Source organism: Bubalus kerabau, chromosome 15 (assembly GCF_029407905.1).
Source record: "Bubalus kerabau isolate K-KA32 ecotype Philippines breed swamp buffalo chromosome 15, PCC_UOA_SB_1v2, whole genome shotgun sequence".
Lineage (NCBI taxonomy): Eukaryota > Metazoa > Chordata > Mammalia > Artiodactyla > Bovidae > Bubalus > Bubalus kerabau.
The window spans coordinates 17,002,580-17,030,363 of record NC_073638.1 but is presented as its reverse complement, the minus strand read 5'-3'; the positions used below and the strand labels follow the sequence as shown (position 1 = coordinate 17,030,363).

The window sequence follows — 27,784 nt, the reverse complement described above, 5'->3', positions numbered from 1 at the left end:
AGAGACAAATGAAAGCACAATGATCTGAAACCCAGGAATGCAGCAAAAGTAGTTTCAAGAGGGAAGTTTATATCAATACAACCTTACCTCAGGAAACAAGAAAAATCTCAAATAAAGACCTAATCTTACATCTAAAGCAACTAAAAAAAGAACAAACAAAAACCTACGTTAGTAGAAGTAAAGAAATCATAAAGATCAGAGCAGAAATAAATGAAATAGAGACAAAGAAAATAATATAAAGATCAATGAAATTAAAAGCTAGTTCTTTGAAAAGATAAATAAAATAGATAAACCTTTAGCTAGACTCAACAAGGAAAAAAGTAAGTACAACTGACACCACAGAACATACAGGATCATGAAGAAAGCGAAGTCACTCAGTCGTGTCCGACTCTTGGTGACCCCATGGACTGTAGCCTGCCAGGCTCCTCTGTCCATGGGATTTCCCAGGCAAGAATACTGGAGTGGGTTGCCATTTCCTTCTCCAAGGGACTGCCTGACTCAGGGATCGAACCCAGGTCTCCCGCACTGCAGGCAGACTCTTTACCATTTGAGCAACCAGGAAAGCCCATAAAGGATTGTAGGAGACTACTATAAACAACTGTATGCCAATGAAATGAACAACCTAGAAGAAATGGACAAATTCCTAGAAAGTGCAATCTCCTAGGGCTGAATGGGGAAGAAATAGAAAATATAAACAGTTCTACTGCCAGTAATTAAAGTGAATCAGTAATTCAAAAAAAAAAAAAAAAAAACCTCTCAATAAACAAAGTAAAGCACCAGTAACCTCCCCAGGCAATGGAAATACAAGAAAAAATAAATAAACAGGGAATAACCAAACTTACAAGCTTTTCCCTAGCCAAGGCATTCATAAACAGAATGAAAAGACAATCTACGGACTGGGAGAATATGTTTGCAAACAATGCAACCAACGAGGGCTCAGTTTCCAAAATATACAAACTGCTCATGCAACTCAATAACAAAACAACAAACAACCCCAACCAAAAAATGGGCAGAAGATCTACACAGACATTTCTCCAAGGAAAATATATAGAAGGCCAATAGACATATGAAAAAAATGCTCAACATCATTAATTTTTAGAGAAGTGCCAATCAAATCCACAATGAGATATCACTTCACTCTGGTCAGAATGGCCCATCATTAAACGTCTACAAACAGCAAACACCGGAGAGGTGTTGGGGAAAGGGAATCCTCCTACACTGTTCGTGGGAATGTAAACTGGTATAGCTACTGTGGAAAACACTGTGGCGTCTCCTCAACAAACTAAAAATAGACCTGTCATCTGATCCAGCAATCCCATTCCTGGGCATATATCTGGACAAAAGTATAATCTGAAAAGATACCTGTACCTCAATGTTCATAGCAGCAGTATTTACAACAGCTCAGATATAGAAGCAACATAATTGTCCATTGACAGATGAATGGATAAAAATAGAACACAACTCAGCCATAAAAAAAGAATGAAATAATGCCATTTGCAGAAACTGTGGTATTGGAGAAGACTGTTGAGAGTCACCTGGACAGCAAGGAGATCAAACCAGTCAATCCTAAAGGAAATCAGTCCTGAATGAATATCCATTGGAAGGACTGATGCTGAAGTGGAAGCTCCAATACTTTGGCCATCTGATGGGAAGAAATGACTCATTGGAAAAGACCCTGATTCTGGGAAAGATTGAAGGCAGGAGGAGAACGGGAAGACAGAGGAAATGATTGGATGGCAACACTGACTCAAGGGACATGAGTTTCAGCAAGTTCTGGGAGATGGTGAAGGACAGAGAAGCCTGGCATGCTGCAGTCCATGGGGTCGCAGAGAGTCAGACATGACTGACTGACTGAACAACAACAAAGAGATAATCATACTAAGGGAAGTAAGTGAGAAAGACAAATATCATATGGTATCACTTATACGTGAAATCTAAAGTGTGATGCAAATGAACTTATTTATGAAACAGAAATAGACTCAGAACATAGAAAACAGATCTGTGGTTGCCAAGAGGGTAGGTAAGGAGGGATTGATTGGGAATTTGGGATTAGCACATGCAAACTATTAAATATAGAATGGATAAACAACAATTCCTACTGTACAGCATAGGGAACTATGTTCAGTATTTTGTAATAAACCATAATGAAAAGGAATACGAAAAAGAATATGTATATGTGTGTGTATGAAACTGAATCACTTTGCTGTACACCAGAAGCTATTGTCTCTTGTGTATTCTGCATTGGCAGAGGGACTCTTTACCACTCGAGCCACCTAGGAAGCCCCCAGAAACTAACATAACATTGCAAATCAACTGTACTGCAATAAAAATTTTTTTAAATATGATTAAAAATAGGCAGAAGATTTGAATAGACTTTTTTTTTCTAAGAGGGCATATATTTCACCAACAGATACATTAAAAGATGCTCAACATCATTAATCCTCAGAGAAATGCAAATCAAAACCACAATGAGAAATCACCTCATTCCTGTCAAAATGGCGATCATCAAAAAAAAAAAAAACACAAGGAAAAAGTGCTGGTGAGGATGTAGAGAAAAGATAACCTTTGTATATTGTTGGTGGTAATATAAATTGGTGCATCCACTGAGAACAGTATGGCAGTTTCTCAGAAAACTAAAAGTAGAACTACTATATGACTCTGCAATTCCACTCCTGGATATATGTTCAAAAAAACTGAAAACACTAATTTGAAAAGATACATGTACTGCAATGTTCAAAGCAGCATTATTTACAGTTGCCAGGATATGGAAGCAAACTAAGTGCCCAGCAACAGATAAACAGATAAAGATGTGGTATATATATTATACATACAATGGGATTCAGCCCCATGGACTTGGAGGATATTATGCTAAGTGAAATAAATCAAACAGAGAAAGAAAAATACTACACGATATCACTTACATATGGAACCTAAAAAAATAAACTAGTAAATAAAACGTTAAACAAGTATCATAGATATAGAGAACTAGTGGTTACCGGTTGGGAGACGGAAGCATGGAGGGGCAAGATAAGGGTAGGGGATTAAGAGGTACAAACTACTATATATAAAATAAGCTATAAGGATATTTTTTAAAGCACAGGAAATATATCCAATATTTTATAAGTAAATGGAGTATAACCTTTGAAAATTATGAATTATTATTTAGGGCGTCTCTGATAGTTCAGTTGGTAAAGAATCCTCCTGCAATGCAGGAGACCTGGGTTCAATCCCTGGGTGGGGAAGATCCCCTGGAGAAGGGAAAGGCTACCCACTCTAGCATTCTGGCCTGGAGAATTCCATGGACTGTATAGTCCATGGGGTCTCAAAGAGTTGGACACAGCTAAGCCACTTTCACTTTCACTTTCATTGTGTATAACCTGAAACATAATATTGTACATCAACAGTACCTCTATAAAAAGTTTTTTAAATAAAGTTAATGATGAAAAAAAGATACCGACCATCAAGAATCCACCTGCCAATGCAGGAGACACAGCTTTGATCCCTGGGTTAGGAAGATCCCCTGGAGAGAAGGAAATGGCAACCCACTCCAGTATTCTTGTCTGGGAAACCCCATGGATAGAGAAGCCTAGCAGGCTACAGTATGCATGGTCACAAAAGAGTCAGATACAACTTAGCTACTAAATAACAACAAAAATCATCCCCCTGCCTATCTCGTATAGCTGTGACTATAAAAATAACACTGACATACTCAAATCGTATCATAAAAGTTCTTGATCTGTATCTATGACTTCAATAATTCATTCATTCGCTCATATTTGCTGAAAACCTGTGTGCCAGGACACATACAACAGATCAACTAAGATGATGTATATCAGGTACCCAAATGTCATTTATTCAGAGGGCATTTTAGTCATTTTAATGAACTGTTCAGGAGCATATGGCCAGTGAGTTAACTATAACACATCTTTTCTCTTTCATCACCTCTTATTTCCCACCTTTGAGTTCATTTAATTAAAGTTGACTATCCCTAGCAGAACACAGGAAAAAAATAACCAAAGAGATGAAGATCAGCCACTAAGTAGCTAAAAGTAAGCAGAGGAGAAAAAGAAGAAACTATTGTTAAGAATGAAACTATTGTTACTTTTAATGATTGACATCAGATCTAGCACTAATTAGTAGGGATAAATGAGTCATCTGCTTAAGCATATACATACACAAAAGTATATAGTACACACAAAATCACAAAAGGATACACTTTTCAAATTATAGTTTCTATTTACATTTTTCAATAAAATAAGTTAAAGCGGCTAAACAACTGTTTTCTTCCAATTTCATTACTGCCATTTTGAATTCTAGGAAAGGACAAAGAAGCACTCCAACCTAAAGAGCATCTATTTTCAGAAATGAATTTATAAAACATTTCAGATGAGTAGTTCTAAAGACTTATCTTCATTTTTTAAAGTTTTATTGATGTGTCATAATACAGTATCAGATCAGATAAGATTTTTAAGATTTTGCTTTGACAGCCAAGAAGGAGTGTTTAAAACAGCGTATTATTCTTCAAACAGCTTTAATACACCATATATAAACTTTTACCTACTCTTTAATACTCTCCAAGTTACATGAATAAATAATCAGCATTAAGAGCTTCAGTAATTTCCCCAGGGAGCTATTGTGGAAGCAGAAACCAACTTCATCTTCTTTGACATCTACTAAAAGCCATAAGTGGAAATCCTAGGTCACTCTTTGACAAATGCTATTTCTATTGGTTTTCGACACAGTTAAACAATCTAAGTGAATGTGAAAGTATTATAGTTGCTCAGCTGTGGCTGACTCTTAGCAACCTCATGGACTGTATGTAGCCCACCAGGCTCCTCTGTCCATGAAATTTTCCAGGCGCGATTACTGGAATGGATTGTCATTCCCTTCTCCAGGGGATCTTCCCAACCCGGGGATCAAACCCAGGCCTCGTGCATTGCAGGCATATTCTTTACCATCTGAGCCACCAGGGAAGCTCTAAATAATCTAAACTTGAGCCAAATGTGAGAGGCCATATAAATCACCTCTGATGCCTTTTTAGATTACACATGAAAATTGGCTTTAACTTCTCACATGGATTTTCTACTGAAAAATTTACCTTCAACATCTGAACTAGCAAGAAAAGGTAGGCTTTACCTATTATTTCAGTGTTCGTGTCATATTCACCCTGGTTTCCCCCATGTCCAGACCAGTGCCTAGCACACAGCAGGGGCTTGACAAACAGCTGACCTAAGTGAAGAACTGAAATGTGTTCAAGGACTAACCTTCAAAAGCATTTCTTCATGTTGGGGATTATCAGAATCGTAGGATTCTCTGCGCAGTTTTTCCACATCTGCAATAAGGTTTCTGTAGCCAACAATTTGCAGAAGGCAAGCCTGAAGAGAGATTCCCAATCTAAGGTGTTAAAAAACAGAAGAAACACATATGAAGAAAAACAAAACATATTCTTTGGTGTTTGTTCACTTCATGTATGTACAATAGGGCTTTTCATATTTATATAATATTGAAATTGCTCAAATAGGATCTAATAGAAGCACAATTTTTAACTGAAACTCCACATGGACAATTGTGGAAGTCAGTTAAAATTTACCTCTCATTCCAGTCTTTTCTTAAGTCAAATTGCAATAATATGGCTTAAAAACATGGGAGCTCTTTATGCAGGTGACTTGAAAGATGTAGAAAATACAGGTGGTCATAGTTTCTTAGGGATTATTTTACTCCCTTAGGTAGATATATCAGAAACTCTTCAGAAGGGTGTGTGTGGGCAGCTATTTAGTGTGAGAGAAAGAAATCGTCCCAGGGGCTTAGGGGTAAGAGAAATTTCAAAACAAATGAAAGCAACAAAAATTAAAACACTTCTGCTTGCAAGCACCCCTGACAGATAAGGCAATGCCAAGAGAAAGAACTCACTACTTTACATTTCCCATTCCATTCGAACCACTCTACTTGTCTGAATGCTTTTTCTTATGCTGAAACCAAATGTGCTTTATTACAAAATGGTTCAAATGCTGTTCTCAGAGAAAATATATTTCCACATTTCCCTGCCATGTCTATTAATTTTAAGATGAATTCTTTCTTCCAGTCTCATCTCCAGGGTCTTATCTCAAATTCCCACTTTCTGCAGTTCCTTCTCATAGGACATGGTTTTCAGATGTTTTACTATCTTGCTCAGTCTTCTCTGAATATACAGTTTGTTTATCAGTCCCCTTAAAACATATCACTGGAACAAAATCAATCTGGCAAGCATGACATAGAGATGATCATTATTTCCTGTGATCTGAAAGCTGTTTTTCTCTCCTATAACACAAAATGTGAAATAGAGTCTCCTTAAGCAGTCAAATAACATTACGAGTTCATTAAACAGGTGACTAAATACTCACCAAGATCCTGTTTTTCCATAAATTACTGTTACATAAATTACCCTCCTGTATTCATTTGATGGCTGCTAGTTTCCTTATAGTCATTCAACTTGGTGATTCAACAATAGCAATTTCATATGATTCAAGCCAAGAATTACTGCTCAGTATACTCTGACTTCTAATTCACTCACTAAATTTAAACATTTTTTGTTGGAATGGGGGGTCATCATAATCACAACGACAGTGTCATAACCATCTTTTTTGAGAGGGAAGAGATGTATAGAGTTTAACTCAAAGTTGAGGGCAATACAAAATCTTATTTTAGGACTGTATGTTTATTTCAAACACAAAGGGCAGTGTTAGATAACTCAGAACACTAAACTGATATAAAACTGAATGTTCAATTTAAAAAAAAACCTAAATCCAATATTTAAACGTAGGAAAAAGGCACAGTGGTACTCATCACCCAGAAAATCAACAGAGGACAGAGAAGACAGTTAATTTGGAGGAAAGAGGAGAGTGGGAAAAATAAAAAAGAGAACAAGGGAGCCAATTCAATTTTACAGTAGTAATTCTTACCACCACCATAAGTGGCACCTGAAAAAATGTATAAAACAAAGTAAGGTTAATAGTAGTGATGGATTGATAGATTACATGGTATTTCCCCCAGCTCTATTTCTTGATTTTTTTTCCAGAAAAATATTTAATTTTTTAAAGATCACATCTTGTCAATGTCAAACTGGAAAAAAAAAAAAAACACTAAAATTCATATTCGGCTGTAAAATACAATCTGTTGGGTCAGGGTCTAACCGTAACCCTAAACCCTAACCCTAACCCTAATTTCTGCATTGTTGAAATTTGCCATTTGATATTGGAATACAGTCTTAAATAAATGTGGCCATGTTATACATCATTTTAATGCACATTTCTTGCTTTAGGTTTTTTGCTAATGACTTATTAGATGCTTTTTATTTTAAATTTATTTGACACTGTGGAAATGATGTTTAGGCAAAAAGCAAATCTGAACAATTTTCTCATTCGAGTTTAAATGGATTGTAAAGCAATGGAGACAACTCACAATATCAACAATGCATTTGGCCCAGGAACTGCTAATGAACATACAGTGCAGTGGTGGTTCAAGGTTTGCAAAGAAGATGAGAGCCTTGGAAGTGAGGAGCGCAATGGTCATCACTGGAAGCTGACAATGACCAACTGAGAGCAATCGTCGAAGCTGACCCTTTTAACACAAGAAGTTGGCGAAGAACTCAACATCAACCATTTTATGGTCATTCAGGATTTGAAGCAAATTGGAAAGGTGAATAAGCTCAATAAGTGGGTACCTCATGAACTGACTGCAAATCAAAAATCATCATTTTGAAGTGTTTTATTCTATGTAACACAGCAAAGCTTTTCTCGGTTGGATTGTGATGTGTGATGAAAGTGGATTTTATATGACAACTGGCAACAACCAGTTCAATGGCTGAACCAGAAGAAGCTACAAAGCACTTCTCACAGGCAAACTTGCATGAAAAAAAGGTCATGATCACTGTTTGACGGTCTGCTGCTGATCTGATCCACTACAGCTTTCTGAATCCCGGCGAAACCATTACATCTGAGAAGTATGCTCAGCAAATTGAAGATCTGCATCGAAAACCGCAATGCCTGCAACCAGCACTGGCCTACAGAAAGGGCCCAAATCTCCACGACAATGCCCAACCACATGTTGCACAATCAAGACTTCAAAAGTTGAACAAACTGGGCTACAAAGTTTTGCTTATCCACTATGTTCACCTGACCTTTCAAAGTACAACTACTACTTTTTCAAGCAACTCAACACCTTTTTGCAAGGAAAACGCTTCTACAATCAGCAGGAGGCAGAAAACGCTTTCCAAGGGTTTGTCAAATCCCAAAGCATGGGTTTTTATGCTACAGGAATAAACAAACATTTTTCATTGGCAAAAATGTGTTGATTGTAATGGTTCCTATTTTGATTAATGAAGCTGTGTTTAAGCCCAGTTATAATGATTTAAAATTCATGGTCCAAAACCGCAATTAAATACTACCTATAAAAGTTTTTTCTTCCTAAAGGAAATCAAAAGAATAGATGGTAAGGAACCGCTTCTGAATGAAATATATAACTTTCATAAAAGAGACAGAAAAGATTTGCTATTAAATCTAACCCAATCTCTAAGTATGATTATAGGTCTAATATATCTCTCATGCCTAAATGTAATCTTAAATTTTAAATGAATTGCATTCTTACCACCATTTCAGAGAAATAAGTCAGTAGGTTTCAAAAAGACATTTACTATATAATTAAATCACATTTAATAAAGCTGAATAAGGCAAAGCAGCTAATTAGCTGAAGCATCTGCAGAAGAATGCTATGGATACCATGTGGAAATGGAGTTTTGTGATGAGCAATTAGCTAGTACCTAGAATCCCTCCAACATAGAGACCTATGCTAAGTGCACTCTGAATGTAACATCTGAAGTTCTTAAGTATGCACATCTAAATGACAGTTTGACTGTTACCTACCTAAACTGTATCTGAATGTATCTGCATACAGAATTTATTCTACCCAATATCCTTAGACTAAAATTTTACAGAAAAATTCCTGTACCCAGTGGAAAATATAAAGCTAATTTTAAATGTCATGTACATTGCCAAATGCATTTTAATACTTCCAAGACAACTAATTACAAAATTCTAAAGTCTTCATATAAAAGTTATCTCTCCTCCCACACATGTCTGTCTTCTTCACAAGCAGGTAATAACTGTATCCAAGATTAACAGCCTGTCATGAACTGAAGAAATATTCTTCATAGAGCAGAGTCAGCTCAGGCACATTTACAATTTGTACATTTACTGTTAATGTAAAACATAGGCAGCATATGGAGTGACTGTTGATGAATGGGCTCCCTTTATTTCCTCTTCTGATATCAAGGGTGTCCATCAGATTTCTTACATTCTTTGCACCTCAGAGCATAAACATAAATCACAACAGAATTACAAAGTTGCTGCTATTTACAAATATGAAAAAGGCATCTTTTTTCTTTATTTTTCACCTGAAAGTCAAAACATGCAGATAATTATCTGGGGCAGAGAAAGGAGAGAGAGAGAGAGAAAGCACATGTGAGAAAGTATTTAGAAACAGAATATTGAGAAATACTAAGTATGTGGCATGTGACTTCTGTTTTATATTTATAACATAATGAACATATTCTTACTGTGGATTTATGTCGGGGTTAATTTTTTTCAGTTCCATGATGTCGTCTATAGTTTTTTCAATAGCATCAGGATGAACACTCACTGAAGTCTGTAATAGCTAGAAAACAAGTTTAAATCAGTTCCCTTGTCATGAACACTAGTATATTAAGTGGGGTCTAATTAAATTGGGGCATCAAATATTTGTTTAAAGCTTAAAAACAAAAATTCATGTAGTCTTTAAATTCTAGTAAATTTGGTGTTTTTCTGAATAAGGTAATAAACATAAAACAAAAATACATAAGCTTGTTTTTTTTTTACCACTTCCATCTGTTTCAAGTTACTCACGTAGAAATACTATATTTTCTTTTTCTCACTGAATACACATGGTTTCCATTGTTAATGAGTATATGTCTATGACTGTGTGAAGTACATGGGAGATACAGTCTTAAGGATATCAAAGTTAAATATTCAAGAATCTTAAGAAACAAATTTTTATTTCTTATGTGGATGCTTAACTATGTGCTATAAAGCTAGCATAGTGGCTTGGAAAATCTTGAGTATAAAGTTAAATGATTTGGATATTAGGAAGTAGCAGAGAGATAACACTTCTCTTATTTCCATGGAATATTTATGATTTGGAATGAGATATAAAAAGGGATGAATTCAACAATGAAGTAGTATGTGCAGCATAAATCTATCTGGAAATTCATGAGTACCTGCTTTTAGACAAAAAGCACAGTGGTTTGTGATGGGAAAAAATTCTTTCTTCTCAGTTTGCCTTAGTATACACGTGCTTAGTCACTCAGTTGTATCCACCTCTTTGTGACCGCATGGACTGTAGCCTGCCAGGCTCCTCTGTCCATGGGATTTCCCAGGCAAGAATACTGGAGGGGGTTGCCATTTCTTTCTCCAGGGAATATTCCTGACCCAGGGATTGAACCTGGGTCTCCTGCATTGCAGGCAGACTCTCTACCATCTGAGCCACCAGGGAAGCCCATAGCCAGAGGTATATTTTGTTTCTTAAAATTCTTACTTTTGGATGATTGGAGGTAAGCCTCCAAGTGAGAAGTTGCTGAAAAATACAGAAACAATTTTACTTACCTTACTTTTTGAATCTCTCAGTGATGTTTCTGGAAAAGAGATAATTTTAAAAGCTATTCAAATATTATCTTTTACAAGTGGTTTACAATTATTGTACTGAAATATAACACTGTATTCTCAATTACAGAAAGCCTACATTTTGCTTACTTCTTTGTTTCATGCTTACCAATTTTCATGGTTCTAGAAGCTCCAGGCTTGGTATTATAACAGATTCGTTGCAGTTCACATCTTCCAGTCAGTTTTCTCATTACAAATTTCAGGCAACGCCACAAAAATTTACAATAAAAATACAGGCACACCTGGATCAGCATTCTGTCAAAAATAAAAGACAGCACTCTTCCAACAGAACTCTGGAAGAGAATAGAAAGCAGCCACCACCAGCAAGCAACAAGCCCAGAAGAAAATCAACCATTAGACTTCTTGGGTTCACACGCATATTTCATTATTTCAATCCCATGTTACTTTATTTGAGGTAGCTACAAAATCCATCATCAGGAGTGAAGCCCTAGGTCTGTAAGGACATACCTACTATGACAGCAAGCTCCCGAATGCCTATTCTAGTAAATTTGATACACCAACAGAGAGTGAAGCATGGAAATCCTTTCTTTTCCTACCTTTGGCTAAAAATATTTTTAAAACAAATCAGTACCTTGAATACAGAATCCCTGTGTTTTAGAAGCTGTCTCTCCTATAGCCATGGGGAAGAACATGCTATAGCAACTCTCTTCTTCTGCCTCCATGAATAGCCTCTCAGCTCACCCTAGTAAATTTCCAGTTTTTCCTTGGTGCCTTTTTTGGCTGCTGTTTATTTCTTCCCTTGCTCCCATTTTTCTCCTTTCCTCTGCTTTTGTTTTGGTACTATTGTCCTCTTTAAGGCTCGATTGTGTGGCCACCTGTCTTTTCTGCTGACCAATCCCAGTACTTCTTGGATGTGCCAGAATGCCTCCTTATCAGCTCACTGAACAAGCATGTTGACCTTTGGTTCTCCAACATTCTCTGATTTAAACTCTCCAAAATCTCCCCCTCTTGACAAGTTTGTTCTGGGCTCCTGCTAAACAAAGTTTTCTTCATTGTACACCCTATCTCACTCCAATAAAATATTGGAACTATACTTTATGGGACAAACTATAAAATATATTGTCACCAATCATGTACTTATCCACAATGTCTCTGGCACATGTGAATTTGCGTTTTATGGCAACTTTTAGCTTTTAATACGAGTCTACATATTTAATATGTGAATCTACATATTTACATATTTAATATGTAAGTCCACATATTTAGTTTTTAATATGTCTACTACTTCATGATACTGTTCGGAGTCTCAAATGACTCAGGCTATAGAGGTAAAGATTTATTATCCAGGAACTTGTATTCAACTCATCTTCTTTGAATACTAGAGCTTCCCTAGAAGGTAGAGTTATTTTCCTAAAAGGCAGAATTATTTATAATACTTCTTATTGGTGTCATTTCTAAAAGATATTTTTCTCACATGTTCACTGATTTCCTCCAATTCTAACATAAGGTGATCCAGGGTCATTCAGATGAATTAGTGTAGTTAACTAATTAATTAGTGTAGTTAAGCCTCAGTGATGTGATGAATCCCTGATTTGAACAAATACCTTAACTGTGTTCCTTTGTTCAATTGCTCTGGCTCCAATACTTTGAACAGCTTAAGTTAAAAACAACAATTCCAACAAACTAACTTGTACAAAAGCATGAAGTTTGTATCATATAAATGCAAAGGGAACAGAGGAAACATATAAGTAACCAAAACTGCTACACTAAAATATGAGAGAATCCTTTGTAGATAATAAAATTGGATTCTAGACTACCTAATAATATAAAATATCCAAAGAACATGTATGGAATAATATATCTTTTCTTATAATAAATAAAACAAAAAATTTAATGATGATACACAAACAAGGAGAAAAAGATTGGCAGGATATTCAACAAAAAGGTTAACAGAGGTTTGTCTGGGTAATGGAATTATGAGTAATTTTTACTTGCTTTTCTGGTTAAGTAATTTTCTTTTTTAATATGTATACATTATTTTTAGAAAAAAGAAAGTTATAACAGTGATCACCAAAAATCACTACAAACAAGTAGATATGAAATTTCTATATGAAGTCAGATTCTACTGAAAGACAAAAAAATGGATTTACTGTGTTGTGAAGTCTGCAATTCAACTGTTTTAGTCAAATATGTTCTAAGATCTGTTAAGATTTAGATTACCAGCTTCTAAAAAACGTAACCCTGAAAATAATTAACGGAACATTTTAATTAGATGAGTAAGAAATTATACACAACTTCAACTCGCTCTCTTGAAAAAATTTTCTATTTTTCCAACTATTGGATAGCTATGACAGAAGAAAAGATTGAGCAATATCCTTATTAACTGGTTATCAGCCAAATGGTAATGATATTAATAACTGGTTGGCATTAATCCTATTACTAAGTCAAAAATAAAGCTTTCCATGATATCTGCCTTTATGGTACCCATGTGCAACTTCCTGTAAAGTCTGTCTAGCATGTGGGCCGGCTACTCAGATGAAGCCTCTTTTAAGTCCATACATTAGGACTGCATAATAATCAGGTTCTTGTAGTACTAAATCTGCCTAGAGAAAAGGTTCTAATTACTGTTTAAGGAGTATCTTTGTATTCACCCTATTTAGGTACAAGCCAATTAAGTTAAACTGCAGAAAATTTCCCCCATGCAAATTCTTCATCAGATCTATACAAAGATGTGGCTTGAGACCTAGAGGTGTCCTTCTAGGTGGCAGGAAGCAGTCAGATGTAGAGTGGCTTATAGCCCATCTATGATTTCTCCCACTGGCCTCCTTGCATATGAGAAGAAAATGCTTGGGGAATTATTTTGCATCAGACAATCTTACACAAAAGGACAGAAAAGATATCAAGTTCTATGCATTTCTTTTTTTCAGTTCCCCTGAGGATATTCACACTGTCAAAGACAACAACATCTGGTGGAAACCCACAATGAGGGGTTAAAGATGATGCCTCATTTCTTAGGGCTCACTGCTCTATAAAGTACATCACAACTCTCTCATATAATCACAGGAAGAATATCACAAATCATGAAAGAGAAATGCTCCTTTCAGTTGCGAAAGTGTTAGTCACTCAGTTGTGTCTGACTCTGTGACCACATGGGCTGTAGTCTGTTAGACTCCTCTGTCCATTAATTCTCCAGGTAGCAATACTGGAGTAGGTATCCATTCCCTTTTCCAGGGGATCTTCCAGATCCAGAGATTGAACTTGGGTCTCCTGCATTACAGGCACTGACTTTTATACACTGCTTCCTTACCCTTTCATAATTTCTGGGCTGATAGTCCAATTATGTTATTTATCAATACTATCCAGGATATATTTTTATTTTTTTCCCCTTGTTTTTCTAATTGGCCAACATGCCCATAAATATTTCATTAAGCAACCAGCTTTTTATGGTAGGCACTGTACTTTCTTTCTATGTGAGGTATTTTCCAGCCAATCATCAGATCAAACCATGTTTTGCCAGATACTATTTATTTTGCATTTAGATCATAAACCTAAGGCATGGTCAGAGAAGGAAACATCAGTGCTACCTCTTAATTTGGAAGCCGTATTTTGATGAGAACAAGTACCCAAATTGCTTCCTCATGAAAGGACCAGATCAGCAAAACCTCCATATGAGCACCTCAGGATGGTTGTTCCTCATCATCAAATGCCACCTACCAGGAGATCATTCCTTAAATGTTTGAACCTATTTAAGTGTGTTAATTATAAAGTTTGTGGAAAAACTGCTTAAGGTCCAGAGAACAATAAAAATGATTAAATATTTGGGAAGAATGTTAAAGTCGTTTGTCATGTTTACCCTGAAAAGGAAGAAATTAAGAAGTGGGTCTTTAAATGCTCTTAAGAGATCCAACCTTAAGAGATCTCCTCCATTTTGAAGGAGATCAGCCCTGGGAAGGAATTCCTTCTTTGAAAGGAATGATGCTAAAGCTGAAACTCTAGTACTTTGGCCACCTCATGCGAAGAGTTGACTCATTGGAAAAGACTCTGATGCTGGGAGGGATTGGGGGCAGGAGAAGAAGGGGATGACAGAGGATGAGATGGCTGGATGGCATCACTGACTCGATGGACTTGAGTCTGAGTGAACTCCGGGAGTTGGTGATGGACAGGGAGGCCTGGAGTGCTGCGATTCATGGGGTTGCAAAGAGTCGGACATGACTGAGCAACTGAACTGAACTGAAGCTAATCAGTAGTTGGTTTAGGAAAAAAGAAAGAAAGGAAGGAGGGAGAAAGGGAGAAAGGTATGTCCCTTTCCATTCTGTGTTTAGGAATAGGAACTTTTGGATTTATAGTACTTTTCCTTCTTTTAATTTTATCTCCTTTCTGACCGCATGCTTGGAGTGAAGGCATTTCAAATATACCTGTGTGGCAGATCCCATTTGCTTTCTTTAATGCTATCCTTCTGTTCCTATTCTTAGAAGAATTACTGCCATATATTCTTTACCACCTGAACCCTATGTTCAGAGGGTTTAAAGCGCAGCTTGTTTTGTTATTTCCTAACTTGAATCATCAAACCAACAGTCTTAGTTTTATTTAGGAAAAGTAGTTTGCTTTATTCTTCATAACACTATCCTTAGTTTTCTTAGTTCTTCTGGAAGATTCTCAAATCACTACTGTAAAGCTCTGCTATATTGTATAGGAACTTAACAATCAAATTCTCAGGACTAAAAAAAGAAAATACTGTCACATCTCCTGTTCTTTCATATGTGTGTGCTTTTGTGTGTGTGTTTGTTTGCCACGCTGCATGGCTTGCTGGATCATAGTTCTCTGCCCAGGAATTGAACCAAGGCCCACACTGAAAGCACAGAGTCCTAACCGCTGGCCTGTCAAGGAATTCCCACCATCTCCTATTTTTAACAACTATATGTACAGATAGCAGGTTTTTTGTGTTTGTTTCTCTTTTCTCAATCACAGCTTCTTGATCATGTTCCAAAAGGAGCTACTGCAGTTTCAAAGATGAATGCCTTGCTTAAGCACTGGAAGAATCTGATTTAACATAAGAGCTACTTGTACAGTCTTATACAGCTACTTATACAGTGCCCAGGGTTCACGCCCCTGTCCAGGAGCAAAAAGTGAATAAATAAACAAGAGCTACTTACGCATGTTCTATTTCCAGCATTTTCTGTTACTGTTATTTACTAATATGCTGCAGAGTGAAGTTTATGGCTGAATTCACAGCAATGTCCTTCCATAAGGCAAAATGATCACTTTTATCATTTAACATTCATCCCCTAGTTTGCACAAGAATAGCCACCCAATGTAAATTATTCAAAATGAATCCTATCTCTACCAAATAAAAGTGAGCTCCTGTCTTGTGTGTCTTTGTTAGAGGAATCCATTCAGCAGTGATAAGGCCTCGAAAACAAGAGGTGTACCTAGGACCCTGTAGTCCCCTGCTTGTGGGGTGGGGGTGTGGGTGGGTACCTGTACACTACTCCATCATCTTAAATTTGTGATTCTGATATCTTCTTTTGAAATAGGAAGAGAAAAGTAGCTTATTTTGAACAGTTTCAATGAATTTGCTACTGAAAGTTAATTCTTGCTTGAAGGAATCCTATAATAAACAAGAAGTACACTACTGGTGAGGAAAGACACACACAAAATAATCACAATTCTTGGATCAAAACAACTTTCTTAAACGAAATACTTTTCATCTGAATGGCCATAAAGAACAGCAGACTACTGAATGTTTCCAACATCATATGTACTTTCTGAAATGACATTTTAAAAATTTGTAGTTGCTCTATTGAAGTTCCATTAGGAGCACTGGCAGTCAGTTGGAAATTAACTCGTCAACAGGTATTTGGCCTAGTAAATGGACCCTTCTAAATAATGAGAATCCATAGGAAAAGAGGCTCTGGAGGACTTGATACATGGATTAGAAATGTGAAATCATACAAATAAACCATTTGTGGGCCTCTAGAGAAACAGATTATCTCCCCCACATTAAGCAGAAGTGAGGCAGTGTGCAGCCCCTTGGATGGAATTCCATCATTCTTTTTTTTTTTTTTGGCCTTGTGGCATATGGGATCTTAGTTCCCTGGCCAGGGATGGAACCTGCATGCCCTGAAGTAGAAGCACAGCGTCCCAGCCACTGGGCCAGCAAGGAAATCCCTCCCTGGCTCTTTTCCATCATTCTTTATCTGAAGAGACATGCTGCCTTCTAAAATTAGTGGGTATAAATCTATCATGGATAGACATTATTCCAAATGCTATTGCTATAGTAAAGGGCACTATTTTTTAATTCCAGGGACATTTTATATGAGGGATTAGGGAGCAATAGCTGACTGTGGTACAACTGAAATAATAAATTAATGGTTTATTCTTTTCCTTTCAAAGAAGAGAGACATAAGCTTCTCTTAAATTGCTAATGAGATCACTATTTAATTAAAAACAATGTTAAATCCATCCATTTTACAAGATTTATTTTTAAAATTCAGGGTTTTTTTTCTATTTGGACAACATACTTACTAGTTTATTTATAAGGGAATCAGCAAACACATTATGCTTTGACATTTAGGAAGCATTTAGACAAGGGGACTGACCAAGATGGCAGGGTAGGAAGACTTTGCTCACCTCCTTCCATGGCACACCAAACTTGTAACTATTTACAGAGCAACAGTTGATAAGACCAGAAGACTAGCAGAAAAGATCTTCTACAACTAAAGATATAAAGAAGGAACCACAAGAAGACAGGTAGAAGGGGTGGAGATGAGGCACAGTCAGACCCCTGGGTAGGTGACCCACAAATGAGAGAACAATCACAACTGCAGAGGGTCTCCACATGGAGCAAAGAGGTCAAGCCCAACATTAGACTCCCCAGTCTGGGGATCCTGTACCAGGAAGATGATCACCAAAAGGTTAAGGTCTGAAGGCCAGTCAGGGGACCCGGAGAGCGGTAGGAAAAAGACCTCACTGTTAAAGGGCACACACAAAATCTCATGGGGCTTCCCTGGTGGCTCAGTGGTCAAGAATCCACCTGCTAATGCAAGAGATGCTGGTTTGATTTCTAGGTCAGGAAGATCTCCAAGAAGAAAATGGCAATCAGTCCAGTATTCTTGCCTGGAAATTCCCATGGACAGAGGAGCCTGGTAGGCTACAGTCCATGGAATCCCAAAGAGTCAGACATGACTGAGTGACTCAACAACAACACAAAATCTCACATGCTCTGGCAACCAGGGCAGAAGCAGTCATTTGAAAGGAGCCTGGGTCAGACCTACCTGCTGATCTTGGAGAGCCTTTTGGAGAGGCAGGAGGCAACTGGAGCTCACCCTGGGGACACAGACACTGGCAGCAGCCATCATGGGGAGTTGTCCTAGCATAGGGACATGTGTGCCAGCAAGTGACATTTTAGAATCCTCCCTGGAACTTATTAGCTCTGGGACCTGGCCCTACCCACCAGCCTGTCAGCACCAGTACTGGGATGCCTTAGGCTAAGCAATCAGCTGGGTGGGAACACGGTCCCATCTACCAACAGGACTACTGCCTTAAACCCCCTGCCCACCAGAGGGCCCAGGACCTGGCCCCACACACCAGGGCACCAGCACTAGCCCTAGGACCCCAGGGCCTCAGCCCTGCCCACTAGCACGCTGACACCAGCTCCAGGACCCCGGGTCCTACAGCCTGAGACCCCAGGACCAGGGCTCACCCACCAGGAGACAAACACCACTTCCAGGACCACGGCAGTACCCCCACAGCCTAACATGTCACAACCCAGCCTATCCAACAGCAGGCCAACACCAGTTCTAAGACCTCTCAGCCAGGCACCCTAGGATCCAGCCCCTAGATCACTAGTGGGATTATACAAGCTTTGGGACACCCCAGACCCTGCAGCCAGCTGTGTCAGGAGTTGGCCTCACCCAGCAACACACAGACACCACCCTACATCAGCTCCAGGACCCCCAGGGCTGTGCAGCCGGAGAACCCAGAACCTGGCTCTGCCTACCCCAGGCTGATAGGATACCCGTTCTAAGACATTTTGGACACCTCAGCCAGTCATTGTGGGATCCAGGCCCACTCACCAATGAGCTGAAACTATTTGGGGACACTCCAGGCCATGCAATGGGCCATGTAATGAACAGGCTCTGGCCATCAGCAGGCCAACATTTGATCAAAGACCCCCAGCCCCACAAACACTTGTCCTGGATCCCAGGTCAACCCACAAGAGGGCCAACACTAGCCTCTGGAATCCCCAAAGTGCTATACCGAGCTGTCTTGTGACCCATTCCTGCCACCAGCTGCCAGCAGCTTCTGCACAAAGCAGGCTTTGCAACCAACTGACCAAGGCAGGGGTAGGGGTGAGAGGTAAGAATAGCCATGCCTACCAGACCATCTACAGTATTCAGCCCACTGCAGTAGAAGGTGGAGAAGTAAATGGCAACCCACTCCAGTACTCTTGCCTGGAAAATTCCATGGATGGAGGAGCCTGGTAGGCTACAGTTCATGGGGTCGCAAAGAGTCGGACACGACTGAGACTTCACTTTCTTTCTTTCTATAGTTCCTTTTGGGGAAGGAAATGGCAACCCACTCTGATGTTCTTGCCTGGAGAATCCTATGGACGGAGGGGCCTGGTGGGCTACAGTCTATGGGGTTGCAAAGAATCAGACACGACTAAGCAACTAACACACACACAGTATAAGGATGCATGTAGTCCACATAGGGGGCACCCCAAGAGCACCGAGCTCTGGTGATAAGAGGTGAGTGTACTGCTGGGATACATAAGACATCACCTATGAAAGACCAGTTCTCCAAGGTCAGAAAACAAAACAAACCTTCAAATACATAGAAATAAAAACAGCAGAAACTGGAGCCTATTATACAGAGTCAAGTAAGCCAGAAAGAAAAACACCAATACAGTATACTAACACATATATATGGAATTTAGAAAGATGGTAACAATAAACCTGTATGCCAAGACAGCAAAAGAGACACAGATGTATAGAACAGTCTTTTGGACTCTGTGGGAGAGGGAGAGGGAGGGATGATTTGGGAGAATGGCATTGAAACATGTATATTATCATATGTGAAACAAATCGCCAGTACAGGTTTGATGCATGAGACAGGGTGCTCAGGGCTGGTGCACTGGGATGACCCAGAGGGATGGGATGGGGAGGGAGGTGGGAGGGGGATTCAGGAGGGGGAACACATGTACACCTGTGGCAGATTCATGTCAATGTATGGCAAAACCAATACAATATTGTAAAGTAATTAGCCTTCAATTAAAACAAATAAATTTATATTAAAAAAATAAAAATAAAAACAGCAAATCAGGCAAAATGAGATGACAGAGAAGTATCTTCCAAAGGAACAAGATAAAACCCCAGAAGAACTAGGTGAAGTAGAGATAGACAATCTACCTGATAAAGAGGTAAAGTTAATGACTTTAAAGATGTGCAAAGAACTTGGCAGAAGATTGGATGAACAGAGTAAGAAATCAGAATTTTTTAATAAAGATTTAGAAAATATTAAGAAGAACCAAACAGAGGTGAAGAATACAATAATTGAAATAAGAAATACTCTAGAAAGAATCAACAGTAGCTTAGATGAGGGAGAGGGCAATGGCACCCCACTCCAGTACTCTTGCCTGGGAAATCCCATGGACGGAGGAGCCTGGTGGGCTACAGTCCATGGGGGTCACGAAGAGTTGGACACAACTGAGGGACTTCACTTTCACTTTTCACTTTCATGCACTGGAGAAGGAAATGGCAACCCACTCCAGTATTCTTGCCTGGAGAATCCCAGGGACAGGAGCCTGGTGAGCTGCTGTCTATGGGGTTGCACAGAGTCAGACACGACTGACGTGACTTAGCAGCAGCAGCAGCAGCTTAGATGAGACACAGGAACAGATCAGTGAGCTGGAAACACAGTAGTGGAAATCACTGAAGCTAAACAGAGAAGAAAAACAAATGAGGCCAGTTTAAGAGATCTCTGCGACCACATCAAGTATACTAACATTCACATTATATGGGTCCCAGAAAGAGAAAAGAGAGAAAGGGACAGAGCATATATCCGAAGACATAAGTGTTGAAAAAGTCCCTAACCTGGGAAAGCAAACAGACAGGGCAGGAGAACTAATATTGCAGGTTCAAAAAACATGTCATGGCAAGCTCTGATGAGATCACCTACAGGAAACTGCCTAGAAAACTATTCAGGTTAACATATTCCAATAACGGTATGGATACTTTGTTTTAATACAGGAAACAAAATAATTTGAAATATATATGTGTAAACCTGTGTACCTCTGTATGGGTCTATATATAATATATACACATACATAGATATATATATATGTATGTATACATGTGTATATTTATGTATGTATATACATATGTGGTGTGTATGTATGTGTCCTAAAAAAAAAAGAGAAAACTATGGCTAAAAGTACCAGTCTACAATGAGAGAGGTATTCGGGTGCACCATAAATCTACCATTTTTTCAGGACTTTGCTTCAACATCCAAAAAATATGCTCAGTTAAAGTCTCAAGTGAGGCTAGTCAAATTCTGGAAGAACTACATGAACCTGCACCTTCAGCCCGTCAAAAGCAGTGGAAATTAGTTGGTGCTGAATGGAAATGCTACCCAATTAAATAGGAAAGTGTCTGAAGTCTGACTTCAAATCTACCCTCAAAACTGTGTGACTGTGCACAAGCTACTCATAATGGAAGGAATGGACTAGATATCTGGCTCTAAGATAAAGTTAGACATATGTTTCAAGGAAAAAAGATTTTCTTTTTTTTTTTTTTTTTTGTCTGACATCTTTTTCTATAAGGGCTTCCCTAGGGGCTCAAACAGTAAAGAATCCATCTGCAATGCAGGAGACCCAGGTTCAATCCCAGGGTTGGGAAGATCCCCTGGAGAAGGAAATGGCAACCAACTCTAGCATTCTTGCCTGGAGAATTCCATGGACAGAGGAGCCTGGTGGGCTACAGTCCACGGCGTCACAAAAGAGTCGGAATGACTGAGTGACTACCTTTCACTTTCAGGTTCATCTTTTTCTTTAAGGTCCATATTATTTCTTGGTGAAAGTGTTACCATGCTTCTGGGCTGTTTTATGCCATGCTTCCAAAGGTGTCCAAGAACTGCCCCCCAAATTTATCTTTGCACCTTATCTTGTACTCATCCTAAAAAGGATTTACAGCCAATAAGCCTTGACCACTTGATGCTTGTGGCAGCTGGTCATACTTTCTTAGGCTTTGCTCATAGCACCTTCTCCATCTATTACATCCTCTATCTCTTTCCTTCAACATCAACTCAGTGAAGCCTTCCCTGAATAGTCCTGTCACAAAATAGCTGCAGCATGTCACCAATCACATTCCTTCTTACATCTTAATTTTCTAAGTGTGGCTTTATCTCGTTACCAAGTGGTATGCTACTTTAGAGAAGAGGCCACCTCATATTCACTTTTGTATCACCCAGAATACCTTACAACAGGCATACACAACATGATACAGATATTAAGAGAAAAAAACTTTGACGTCAGATAGGCGTGCATTCAATATCTGTGTGCTTTGCATGAGTTTTTTTTTAACTTTGTTAATAAACTTTTTGCCCTGTGCTATAAAGTGAAGTATTAATTCCTGTTTTATTACAGTTGTTATGAAGAGAAAACAAAAGTTAAAATGTGGCATAGTACTAGAATTATTAATAGTACTAAATGTTACTAATTCAATCAGTGGATGAAGATATTAATCAAGTGTGAATGACTTCTAAAACTCATTTTCAGATATTTTTGTGAACTGGAAGCCTGTATCTATTAACCATAGTAGGGAAATACTGTTTCTCCCTCTATTGTTTCATAGCCAGTACAAGTCTGCTCTATATCTCAGTTTCTCCCATGGAGGTTTGAGGTTGGCAGATGTTTTCATTTTCCTCTCTTCTGCTTAAGGAAGGAAAGTAACCAGTAAGGTCCATGACAAGAAACTGAGATCTTGAGGTTGAAATAGTTGGAAGCAATTATTTATATGGGGTGACTCCTAACATCCCCTTTATTAAAAAATTCAAAATTAATAACGTTCCAGTGACCTTAAATGTATATAATCTCAATAACTAAATTCTAGTAAAGGAAAAGATCTTGATATAAGTGTTAGGTCCTCTCTATTATAAACATCAATTGAATTGAAATTAATGAAATATATTAAATAAACTAAACTCTAAGCTTCAGTTCTATTTTGGACTCAAAAAGTGTCCCCTCTTTCTGATCACACATAAACACACTTTCTTCTCAGTTTTATCCCATGTTTTTTTTAATGCAGATCATGGCTAAAGTCATACTGGGTGACTATGGGGTACTTATCCAATATCCCATATCTAATGTCAACTTAAAACACACCCTTCAGCTGGGTGTATTAATCCTATAGCATTTATTTCTAATATCTCATGTAATGTTTTTTCTATTCCCTTAAGCTTTGAGTAGTTACACCATTAACATATGTGATGGTAGCAGGTAGTCAGAGAGAAGAGTGTGGGCTCCATGGACCTTAAATGTGGGTTAAAACTCATTTTTTTCCCACACTTGGTTTCTTTAAGATTAACTTCATTTCTTCTGAGGCTGTACATGACCTCAGAAATTCTTCATTCTAGAGTAATTCAGAAGTAGACAGATTAATCACTCTGTAGACTTTTAAATGATGCCACTTCTCTTCAGTGAAAGTCAACTCCTTATTCTGTATAATATATTTGCTGAGCTCAGGAATTAACACATGATTTGTTCAAGTTATATTTATGTAACTTTCTCTTTAGTTCCAATATAAAGATTGCCAAATTGTCCAGCATCTGTAGGAACGGACCACAGGGAACAGAAGGCAATCTAAATTACCTGATAGGGCCTGTGATGCAGGATTCTTGCTCCTTGCCCTCTTATTCCTCCAAATCCCACAAACATTAACATATAATGAATACACACAAGTTATAACTTAATAAGAAGAATTAAAAACAAAAATTAAAGTCAAAAGCAATAATTAACTAAGAAGAAATGATGATTGAGTTTCCTTTTGTTATTTCAAAACCAAGGATTAATGAGAAAATCCTCATTTCTTTCTTGATGTGTAGCTTATTATCCTAGCTTCAGTTTCAATGTTAAGTAATGTTTATAAAACAAATGTGCCAAGTTAAAAGAGAACAATTTGTATGAGAACACATAACTGATAGGGATACGCCAGTTCCATCACCCTTGGTGCTGCTCTGTGTGAAATTAGAGTGGTAGATTTATCACTGTATCGGTTTTAAATCATAAAATACAAATTAATATTAAAAATATAATCTCTATACCTATGCAACTTAACATAATCTAACAGAAACAAATGCTATTTCTCTTTAAATGGCTGGTTTTGAGGCCACTCAAGTTTTTTTTAAAACAAATAAAACATTGAAGAAGAAATTCAGTAATTCAAGGCTTGGTACACGCTTCACCACTACCACCCCCCGCTTTACAAAAGGAACTCCTAATCTTCAACCAGTATTAAAGCTCTCTGTTAATATGATTCTACAACTAAAAAACACCACATTTACATTCAAGGGAGATTTATAGTTACTAATTTTTCATGAATGTGTAAACAGATAGGTTAATTGCCATGGCAACCAAAAATGTATGAGTTAAATACTTTGATGGTAAATGTCCCAGTGATTTTTCAAATACTATCTTTTTACACATCTAAAATAAACAGGTTGAGGAATATTCTGTACAACAAAATAAATGCTAATGTATGTAAATAATTTAGTTCTAACCTTCTGAGAGGTTTTCACAATTCTAAGATTGGATAAACACCAGTAGCCAACCAAAACATAGTGAATTCCATACAAATGATGTAGGTGCTCCAGAAATAACAATGCAATGAAAACCAGTGGGAAAAAGAAAATCTTAAATTGCATCTACTGAAAGAATTAAATCATTTCCTAAAAGAAATAAGCCAACTAATTATTTTCTTAGAGAAAATAGCCAGAACAGGGATGAGAATATGAAATATAAGTAGGTCACCATCTTGCAGGAAAGAAACTCAATATTGTAGAAGGTATGTTTTATTTTGTAACATTCAGGACCAAATTAACTTTATTTTGTCATATTTTAATTTAATGTAAAATTTCTCTGAGCATTTTATTTATAGAACTGTGAATGACAGTCAATACTCTTAAAAATAATTATGACTATATGTCCAACTAAATGGCTTTCAAAATAAAACAAGATCATTCTAAAATACACAAACATATATAGCACCCTATACAGCATAATATTCAGGGAACCAAAAATTAGTGCAGATTTCAGAGGCATCACTGAGGCAGGAAAAGCAAAAGCTTAGAATATATATTTTTCTCCAAAAATGAAGATTTGAAAATGCTTGTATGGATTGGCTGGCCAACCAAAATCTATATTTAAAATTACTTTTTTCAAAGAAAATGATTCTATACAAATTATACTGATTCCTTGACTACTAATTCCTCAAACCTAAACCTTTGGGCTTTATAAACACAAAGCATCGAAGTATACCTGCCCCATGCTTTTGTGCCTATATTCTCTTGTAATCTCCTATTTGCAAGTGTTCTCTCCTAGCATCAATATGCATATAAAGTTGGCAGAAGGAACTCTATGGCCAAATCATTCTTAGCCAAAATACAATGCTATTACATGCAATCCAAAGAGACCTGCTTATAGGATCACAAATGGTGAACAGAAATACTATACTAATTGTTAAGGAAGTCTCTCCATTTCATAGGGCTCATCCAGGAAACCATTAATACTCACCTCAAGAAGTGCTTCATTGTGACTATTTTGATTATCCAGATGTTATACAAACTGGTCTTAAGTAATTGTCTCCAAATTTGCCTTTGTCAAAGTAAACTGTGGGAAGAAATTAGATATATTTACTGTTAATGGGGCTAGAAAAATCAAACCCCAAATTTCTGCTAATCTTAGTAAGCAGATAAGGTGCTTGTACCCAAAACTTTTAACAACCAAACTGACCACACAGCAATGTAATTCAATGGGTGGAGATTAAAGCTAAAGCCTTTCACTTTAAAATTACACAATGTCTTTCAAGTCACTTGCTGGAGAAATTGTTAGTTTCAAGAGCAATCTCTTCAAAAGTAAACTTTTCATCTATTTTGGATACTGTTCCTATATCTTGAAGAATAGTATTTATATGAAAGATAAAAATGAAGAACCAATAAATTAACTATTCTGATTTCCAGATATCAGATGGTCTTAAATCTGGCAGCCTCAGCCTTTCAGAAGTATAACTCAAAAAATAACTAGAAGCAACTGGTGGTGTTTTTTAAGCTAAAAAAAGAAAAAAAAAAGCTGATAAAAAGCAAGTACTCGAAACAAATGAATAATATGTCCCTAGCTGAGTGCCGAAGAATTGATGCTTTTGAACTGTGGTGTTGGAGAAGACTCTTGAGAGTCCCTTGGAATGCAAGGAGATCCAACCAGTCCATTCTGAAGGTGATCAGCCCTGGGTGTTCTTTGGAAGGAATGATGCTAAGCTGAAACTCCAGTACTTTGGCCACCTCATGCGAAGAGTTGACTCATTGGAAAAGACTCTGATGCTGGGAGGGATTGGGGGCAGGAGGAAAAGGGGACGGCAGAGGATGAGATGGCTGGATGGCATCACTGACTCGATGGACGTGAGTCTGAGTGAACTCCGGGAGTTGGTGATGGACAGGGAGGCTTGGTGTGCTGCAATTCATGGGGTCACAGAGAGTCGGACACAACTGAACAGAACTGAACTGAACCCCATCTCTGGAGGGCACTCTAAATAAAATGGTGAAATTATATATTTCTTTCATGCATGTCAGTTTACAACACACTTTCACAGAAGCCACAATATCAAGGTAATGGTCTTCTTCCAACAAGGAAGGACACCAGCAGCTGCCTACAAAGCAGCAAATTGGGATGAGATATGAAGAAACATATAGAGAAGAGAGAGTGGCTGAGAGCAACAGCAGAATGAAGTTACCTCAATGAGAGAAAGAAAAACAACACTAGTTGCAACAAAGACAAGGCAAGAAACTAAATGTGTGGACAAGTGGCTTTCAGTAGAGACACAATTACCAACTAGAACAGCTTAGGAATGTGGAAACTCAGCCTAAACAAAAGCCAGTCTCTTCTCAAGTTGAAGTATAGATGATTTACAATATTACATAAGTTTCAGATGTACAACATAGTGATTCATAATTTTTAAAGGTTATATTCCATTTATACTTATTGTAAAATATTCAATATATTCCCTCTTCTGTACAATATATCCTTATAGCTTATTTGTTATATACATAGTAGTTTATATTAATCTCTCTTAATCCCCTACTTTTCTCTGGCTCTTTCCTCATCCCTCTCCCACAGGTAACCACTAGTATGTTCTCCATATCTGAATATGTTTCTTTTTTGTTCTACTTACTAGTTGGTTTTATTTTTTATGTTCCATATATAAGAAATATCATGCAGTATGGTATTCACTTATTCCACTTAGCATAACACCCTCCAAGTTGCAAATAGCAAAATTCTGTTCATTTTTATGGCTGAGTAGTATTCCATTGTGTATATATACCACATCCTTTTTTACCCACTCATCTACTGATGGACACTTTGGTTGCTTCCATATATTGGCAACTGTAAATAATGCTGCTATGATATTGAGTGCATATATCTTTACAAATTATTGCTTTCATATCTTTTGGGAGCATACTCTGGAGTGAATTGCTGGGTCATATGGTAGTAATATTTTTAGTTTTTAAAGAATGCTCCATATTGTTTTTCACAGTGGCTATACCAATTTACATTCCCATCAACAGTAGATAAGATTTACCTCTTCTCCACACTCATGCCAGCATTTACTGGTTGTAAACTTTTTGATAATGGCCATTCTGACCAGTTTGAGGTGATAGTTCATTGGTTTTGATTTGTATTTCATGAATAACTAGCAGTATTGAACATCTTTTCATGTGTTTTTGGCCATCTGTATGTCTTCTCTGGAGAAATGTTTATTTAGATCATCTGCCCATTTTTGATTGGGCTATTTGTGCTTTTTTTTTTTTTTTTTTTTTGAGCTGCATGA

At 37.6% G+C, this 27,784-nt stretch overlaps 1 protein-coding gene across 5 annotated transcripts in view; it reads right to left on the bottom strand.

The window, feature by feature from the left end:
• Nucleotides 1-27,784, bottom strand: part of ELMOD1 (ELMO domain containing 1) — an 85,399-nt gene that overhangs the window by 34,345 nt on the left and 23,270 nt on the right. For 4 of the 5 annotated variants that reach the window (XM_055547778.1, XM_055547780.1, XM_055547781.1 and 1 more), the window contains 5 exons: nt 25,477-25,572; nt 10,837-10,982; nt 10,671-10,699; nt 9,590-9,687; nt 5,265-5,394 (listed from right to left, as the gene is read on the bottom strand). In XM_055547778.1, the coding sequence (XP_055403753.1) occupies nt 5,265-5,394; nt 9,590-9,687; nt 10,671-10,699; nt 10,837-10,982; nt 25,477-25,493 (420 nt within the window). In that variant the 5' untranslated portion in view covers nt 25,494-25,572. Of the gene's footprint in view, nt 1-5,264; nt 5,395-9,589; nt 9,688-10,670; nt 10,700-10,836; nt 11,021-25,476; nt 25,573-27,784 lie in introns of those variants that run through there. The other variant, XM_055547783.1, reaches the window with a different exon arrangement.